Source organism: Triticum dicoccoides, chromosome 4B (assembly GCF_002162155.2).
Source record: "Triticum dicoccoides isolate Atlit2015 ecotype Zavitan chromosome 4B, WEW_v2.0, whole genome shotgun sequence".
NCBI classification, from domain to species: domain Eukaryota; kingdom Viridiplantae; phylum Streptophyta; class Magnoliopsida; order Poales; family Poaceae; genus Triticum; species Triticum dicoccoides.
In genome coordinates this window covers 653,707,361-653,715,423 of record NC_041387.1, presented here as the reverse complement: position 1 = coordinate 653,715,423, position 8,063 = coordinate 653,707,361, and the positions used below count along the sequence as shown (strand labels likewise).

At 51.2% G+C, this 8,063-nt stretch overlaps 1 protein-coding gene across 1 annotated transcript; it reads left to right on the top strand.

Annotated features, from left to right (window-relative positions):
• Nucleotides 1-980: 980 nt before the first annotated feature.
• Nucleotides 981-1,535, top strand: LOC119292074 (histone H4-like). The gene has a single exon (XM_037570903.1). The coding sequence runs from the start codon at nt 1,054-1,056 to the stop codon at nt 1,363-1,365; it is 312 nt and encodes a 103-aa protein (XP_037426800.1). The 5' UTR covers nt 981-1,053; the 3' UTR covers nt 1,366-1,535.
• Nucleotides 1,536-8,063: the final 6,528 nt, after the last annotated feature.

Sequence of the window (8,063 nt, the reverse complement as noted above, 5' to 3'; positions counted from 1 at the left end):
AGGTACACGGCGGTAGGTACGAGCATGCACTGTGTTTCATACTTAGAAAAAAATTGCGATAGGGTGTGCAACCCTACCGCCAGGGACCTTGCGTGGACCTGGCGGTAAGAAAAGGGTCAAATCCCGAATTTTTTGCAAAGCAGGGTCAGATCTCGAACAAGTTTCAGAAAATGGTCAAAACATGAAATTTAGCCTATAAAGCCATGTACAACGTCGTGCTTAGAGCGGGTGCTTAGGAATAGAATCCCGGTCGTTTTGCTTGTATGGGGAAAGATTTCCTGGCATCTCTCGGCCATCGATGCCAGACTTGGCAGCCGGTGCCTCGAGTGTATTTAGCGGGCTGGATAGTTGGTTCGATGTGACAGATAAAGCGCCTCAACATTAAAGACCCAGACTCTTATGTGAACACTATTGGTTTTTTAATTATTTTAATTCCTTAAGAGTCTACCTAGGCGACTATGCATTGAGCATGCCCTAAAAACACGCAGTGGATATAGTACTCCCCCCGTTCTTATTTAGTTCGCGTATTAGATTTGGTCAAAGTCAAGCTTTGTAAACTTTGACCAATTTTATAAATAAAAATATTAAGATATACAATAACAAATCAATACCATTAGATTTATTATTGAATGTACTTTCACATCGTATAAATTTGTTATGGTAAATGTTTATATTATTTTCTATGAAATTAGTCAAATCTTGTAAAGTTTGACTTCAGTAACTCTAATATGCGGAGTAAATAAAAATGAAGGGAGTATAATTTTCCACATAAAGCACTAATCCGAGCTCCCCACACCGAACCAATCACACCCCCCGTTTCCAGTCCCACGGATCGAACCCCCGTCCTCGCCACGTCACCGATCCGGCCCTCCCAGCCACGTCCAATCCCCACGCTCCAAACCCCGCCTCCCACGGATCGTTCACTTTCACCTCCGCGCCCAAACTCCCCGCCCCGTCCGCTACAAATACGCCCCGGCCGCCAGCTTCTCATCCGCACCAACGAAATTCCCCACCACCAAATCCTCCACCGGCGACCGACCTCGACAGCCAGCAATGTCGGGGCGCGGCAAGGGAGGCAAGGGGCTGGGCAAGGGCGGCGCCAAGCGCCACCGGAAGGTGCTGCGCGACAACATCCAGGGCATCACCAAGCCGGCGATCCGGCGTCTCGCGCGCAGGGGCGGCGTGAAGCGCATCTCGGGGCTCATCTACGAGGAGACCCGCGGCGTGCTCAAGATCTTCCTCGAGAACGTCATCGGCGACGCCGTCACATACACCGAGCACGCCCGCCGCAAGACCGTCACCGCCATGGACGTCGTCTACGCGCTCAAGCGACAGGGCCGCACCCTCTACGGATTCGGCGGCTGATCTGATGGTCTCCGGTCGTGTCCTCTCCGTCTGGTGTTAGCGAGCCATTGTTTGCTGTTGGTGTCTTGCGTGTGTTCGTACTGTGTAGTTGTTGGAAGGCAGTGAATATGAATCAATGGAATCGTTGTTCGAGCAAATTCTCTGAAGATTTTGAATGTCTGTCAGTGCGATTTAACAGTCTTATCTGAATATATTGGATTGGAGGAAGCAAATGATGGTGCGTTTCTTATTTGCTTCTACAGAAATCTATCTGAATTCAGTGTGTTTTCAATTGTTTATCATCTGTGTTCCGCAACTCTGAAGTTGTCAGCTTGAGGCATAGACTGTAAACTTGTTTATTACATGACTGTCTGTTTCGTCAGTAAAACAGAATGAATCTGAACTCTAGACTGATTCGACAGATGGCTGTGTTTATTTATACATTGCTAATCGGTCTGTGAACACACACATGAGTATTTCAAATTCTATCAGCCTGTTTGTGTTTCTTGTGCAGTTACTTATCTCTTGCCCCCGGTGAATCTTTTCACTTGCAGTTGAGCCTACAAAAACTGAATAAACATCCCTTTGAGTATAAAGGCATCGGTTGTCACAAAAATAAAGATCTGCCCAAGCAATTGTTACGGTGCCAGCGTAAGATCCAGTGATATTATATACTACACACCTACATATATTAGAGCATCTCCAGCCGTTGGCCCCCCAGGGGGCGCCTAAAATCGCCGCTTGGGGGTGACCCGGCGGAAAAAATGGGCCTGGGGGCGAGTTGGCCCGCTCTCAGGGCCGGCCCCAGGCGCAGGAAAAAAAACTATGCATCAAATTTAGGCTAAGTTCGGTTAAAACACGCCAAATTTCGGTAAATTTGGGCTTATATTCGCCGATTTAAGTCGAGTAGTCGCCATTACATGTAAAAACTAATCAAAAAAAAAACTTACTGAAGGCCGAGAAGTCGCCGCCATCGTCGGCCTTCTCTTCCTTGACTCGGGCGCCCCTGCTGGACCCCTCCCCGGCTGGTGGCGGCGGCGGCGGCGCGTCGTCGTCGTCGCTGTCGTCGATGATGACGACTCCTCCTTCGTTGCGGCCTCGGTGGCGCTGCACGAAGCGCCGTAGGGCGGCGCACTGGCGATCCCTCGCCATCTTCAGGGAGTCCTGGCGTGCCCATTCGAGGGCCGCGTCGTTGTCGAGCTCGACCTCGGCGTGCTCCGCCTTCACCGGCGCCAGCCCCGGCTCCGTCTTCACCGGTGCGAGACCCGGCTCCGTCTTCGGCTTGACGAAGCGCGGGGGAGGAGCCGACGAGGACGCACGCCGGCCGCCCTCGCTGATGACGATGTCGACGCTGCGAGTGCGCCGGCCGAGCGGCGTCTCCGCCGCGGGCTCGGCCTTGATGCCGAGTAGCGTCGGAGTGCCGGAGGATTGGGAGGAAGAGCGCGACGAAGAAGAAGAAGAGGAGGAGCCGAACCTCCTTGGCGCCCATTGCCCGTCACGTCGCGGTGCGCCGGGGCGGCCGGCCTCGCCGGGGGTACGCCGACGGTGGGTTGTTGCCGTCCTCGAGGTGCGTCAGTACGCCCTCAAGCGTGCGGCCGGGGACGCCCCACCACAGGTGGCGCCCCTCGCTGTTCTTGGTGCCGCCGACCACCGGCGCCCCATTGGTGGACGCCAGCCGCTGCTGCTGGCGGCGCTCGAAGTACGCCGCCCAAGCCACGTGGTTGTCGGCGGCGTACTGGGGCAGGGAGAGCTCAGCGTCAGTGAGGGAGGCGCGCGCGATCTCGACCTCGTCGGCGAAGTAGGATGGCTTGGCGACGGCGTCGGGCAACAGGGGAATGGGCACTCCCCCATTGGTGAGCCTCCAGCCCGTCGGCCCGGCGCGCATGTCCGGCGCCGCCTGGAACAGGAGCCAGGACTCCTGATCGCGGAGCGAACGATGGCCGAAGCCGTTGGCCGCCGCCTCGTCTCCGGGAAAACGCTCGGCCATCAGGGAGATGGAGTGGCTGGGGACAAGAGATTGGCGGGAGAGAAGAGTTCGGCGACGGCGCTCGGGAGAGGTGGAGAGGTGGCACTCATCACAGCCGAGAGAGGCCATATATAGCTGCACCGCGTCCGTGTGTACGCGTCCGAGGGAGGGGAGGCGTCGGTGCACGTCGGCGTGCCGCCCCGTGACGCGCCGCCCGTGAGGAATCAATGGCAAAGCTGACCGGCGGCAGCCTTGCCATTGATTCCCCGCGGGAAACCGAGGCGTCGGGAGAAGACAAGGCGGGCGGTGTCGCTGACGCGGCTGGCCCATGGCGCTTTCTCACAAAAAACGATTCGCCCGGCGCCCCCGAGCGTCCCCCAGCGCGCTGGGTTCGGATTGGGTCCGCCGACGCCAATTTCGGCCCGAGCCGGCGAAAAATGGGCCCCTGGGGGCGTGACTGGGCCGATTTTTTGGCGCCGGCGGCCGAAAAATCACCTGGGGGGCCTTGTTGGGTCGCGGCTGGAGATGCTCTTAGTACTATGCTTGTAACTCGTGAACATTGTATTATTTGGTAGTATGTCTCAGTGCTGTAGTATTATTCATTTATGCATAATTACATATTCGACTGGGTCTTCTTGGTGTTTCTTGCCTCTTTTACTGCAGAATGAATATATAATTTTCACATGAAAAAGATCCACTTTTCTCCCTTAATTATTGGTGGTGTGCAAGGGTACTACGAATTTATGGGGAAAATGATTGTGGCTACTGTTTTGGTGCATAATGTGGCTTTCAAAACATAGACCCTCCACACATAACTTGTTAGCGCAAACTAAAGTTCCTCATGATGGAACCATCTACTTTTTTTAAATAATACATTTTTAATTAATTTCCTCGTGGTGGAACCGCCTAGAGGAAGCCAATTGGACCCCAGTCGGCTTTGGGGTGGCCGATTGGCCTCCTATCAGCCTTCTGGTGCCCGACAAAGCTAATCGGCCATCTGTAGTAGGCTGATTAGAACTAATTGGCCACCTATAAGCCGACATTTGCATGCACTCATTTTCTACCCCGCCCCCCTACGTTTTCCGCTTATATCTCAGGCCGCTATATTCTCTAGTTTTGCTCGTTCCCGCCATATTTTCCCGCTCTCTAGTTCCCGCGAGTATCTCCCGTCATATTTTCCCGCTTCCGAGTTCCCGCCTTTCTTTGTGTTCTCAACCTATAAAACACCCTCGACACTAACGTTGGTAAGCATTCTAGTGTAGTCTCGTAGTCTCGCCAAGATGTCCGGATTCTTTTGATCGTAGTTTTCACCCTCGTATGTCCCAATGTCTTCTGGATTTAGCCGTCGATTTCAGGGTAGACAACATATTAGTTCTGTGGGAAAACTCATCAGTACTAACACCCTACTGAATGAGCTGGCTCACGCATTAAGTAGGTGCAGGTGGCCTTCCAGGACCTTTGAGGAGATACGGAAAGAACTTCTGAGGTTGCAGGGAAGATGGATGAAGCAATAATCTAAGAGTGAAACATACCTAAAGTTTACAGCAAAACATACTTTTTTATGTACTGCCGATAGCGAGGATGAAGATGATATCTTCATGCCGTCGGTCAAGAGTTTTGCATCATCGAAGGGCAAGAATTCTACATCGTCGAAGGGCAAGAGTTCTTCATCATCGAAGGGCAAGAGTTCTGCATCATCGAAGGGCAAGAGTTATGCATCATCGAAGGGCAAGAGTTCTGCATCGATGGAGGATGACGATGATGACTTCATGTAGTTTTTAAGCTGTATGTTGTAAGTTCAGTCCTACCTACCGTTTAATTTAGATATAGTTCTATCTAGTTGTTTGTATTGTCTTATTGTAGGAGCATTATGTTCTATCTAAATATGATGTTGTAGTTTGGATAATAGAGTACTAAAATAGAGTAGACATATGTCTCATACATAAGTACATGATCATTTCTCTCATACATAGAATAGACATACGTCTCATACATAAGTAGATAGTCATGTCTCTACCGATAGATAGAAGCGTCACTGACAACGTCTGCCTTGGCACGCAGGCGGTGCTTGAGGCGTCAACCATCCCAACCTGTGGGGTGGCCTAATGTTACGAGGAGGAATCTCAGATTCGTCCAGGTCATACTGTGTATCCTGTGTGGGGCCATGTGGAGGGGTCGAAAACATGTTCGTCCACTGGGTGTGCTGCGACATCTGATCCTGTATGTTCTCCTCAGGGTGTTGATCACCCCCCACATGGATCACGACATAGACGCCTGATATCCGTAGGCTCCTGCAGGAGGGAACATTAAGTCATGAAGAATGAGGTCGCCTCAATTAATATTGAAAACAATAAATATAAAGAGACATACCTGCTGGCTACGACGGCTGCTCTGGCTGAAACATGAAGCTCGGCGAGGGACCCCACTGTTGTGGCTGTGGAGAAAACACGAGGCTCAACATGTGGGACCATAGTGTTGTGGGTGCTGCCACATCGAACTGCCAGGTTGGTCAGGAGGGGTGTCCTTGTCGTCGACTGATGTGCTAGACGTGGACGTGGCTGATGTCAGTGCGTGAAGGGACGCGACTGCTGTTGGTGGTGAACAATGTCGCTTCTCCGGGTGCACATGATAGCCTCATAGACAGCTCGTATCTTGTATGCATACGTGCCAAGAAGGGTTGTAGCATAGGCCGGTGCTGAAGAAGAGGTCCAGACGACAATGATCGTCCAAAGGTGGTCACGTCGTCGTAGAGTCTGAGTGTCAAGTCAGCCTGAAAATTTTCAGGACGATTATTATGTATGCACGTCAAAGTATGTGACAACTTTACTTAAAGAGAATATATCTTACCGCGGCTTAGAGCCTGAAGTATCATAGCTCGGGTACATATCCGACGGACTAGGGTCAGGTATCTCATCTGGGTGAGAGTACTCAACGATGTGTAACCGTGTACCGGTCATGTAGCACCGCAAATAGAGATTGAATTCATCGAGATCAAACTCAACATTCTCGTTCCATAGATGTGTGTTTGTTGTCTCCCATTCTATAACGTATGATTGTAGTCTAACTAGCCACTCAGCAGTTGGCCTGTTAATGCTCTTCCTCGTCGTACTAAAATTGTGGTGTGTGTTCAACAGTTAACTAATGCTTTGAATGGAGTACTGTCAAAGATAATGCAACATTGAAAAACTGGTTAATACCTGTGGATGTGTGCTGGCACCGGGTTCTCTGTAGGGGGGGGGCAGCTCCAACTGCTGAAGACCAAATTGCCTCATAACCCTCTGTTGTGCCATCTCCTCGATGAAGACATCAAAGATGATCTTCGATTTCGTCATCCAGTAATCTCGGTCCCTTGTGCATAGCACAGACATACCACCGGGGTATCTTGCATCTATGGTTGCTTCCGTGTAGAGCTGCCAGATGACCCGTGTATGCATCGAGCTGCTCGTTCAATACCGTGTATGCCTTCCTGGTCTAATTGTTGGGGAACACAGTAATTTCAAAAATATCCTACGATCATGCAAGATCTATCTAGGTGATTCATAGTAATGAGAGGGGAGAGTGTGTCCATGTACCCTCGTAGACTGAAAGCGGAAGTGTTTCAATAGCGCGGTTGATGTATTCGAACGTATTCGCGATCCAACCGATCCAAGTACTGAACGCACGACACCTCCACGATCTGCACACCTTCAGCTCAGTGACGTCCCTCGAACTCTAGATCCAGCTGAGGCCGAGGGAGAATTCCGTCAGCACGACGACATGGTGACGGTGATGATGAAGTTACTGGCGCGGGGATTCTCCTAAGCACTACGACGATATGACCGAGGTGGAAAACTGTGGAGGGGGGCATCGCACACGGCTAAAGATCAACTTGTGTGTCCTTCGGGTGCTCGCCTCCCCTATATATAAAGGAGGGAGGGAGGAGGCGGCCGACCTAGGGGGCGCGCCAAGCATAGGGAGTCCTACTAGGACTCCCAAGTCCTAGTAGGATCCCCTTTCCTATTCGGAGTAGGAGAGAAGGAAAGATAGGGAGAGGGAGAAGGAAAGGGGGGATGCGCCCCCACCCCTTGTCCACTTCGGTTTGGGAATGGGGGAGGCACGCGCCACCTCTTGGCCCTTCTCCCCTCTCTCCACTAAAGCCCAACAAGGCCTATTAGTTCTCCCGGTGAATTCCCGTAACTCCCCGGCACTCCGGAAATACCGAATCACTCGGAACCTTTCCGATGTCCAAATATAGCCTTCCAATATATCGATCTTTATGTCTCGACCATTTCGAGACTCCTCGCCATGTCCGTGATCTCATCTGGCACTCCGAACAACCTTCGGTACATCAAATCACATAAACTCATAATACCAATCGAACGTTAAGCATGTGGACCCTACGGGTTCGAGAACTATGTAGACATGACCGGGACACATCTCCGGTCAATAACCAATAGCGGAACCTGGATGCTCATATTGGTTCCTACATATTCTACGAAGATTTTTATCGGTCAAACCGTATAACAACATACGTTGTTCCCTTTGTCATTGGTATGTTACTTGCCCGAGATTCGATCGTCGATATCATCATACCTAGTTCAATCTCATTACCGGCAAATCTCTTCACTCATTCTGTAATGCTTCATCCCGCAACTAACTCATTAGTCACATTGCTTGCAAGGCTTATAGTGATGAGCATTACCGAGAGGGCCCAGAGATACCTCTCCGAAACACGGAGTGACAAATCCTAATGTCGATCTATGCCAACCCAACA

Coding starts and splice junctions, on each gene's coding strand:
- LOC119292074 (XM_037570903.1), top strand. CDS start 1,054: ATGTCGGGGCGCGGCAAGGGAGGCAAGGGGCTGGGCAAGGGCGGCGCC.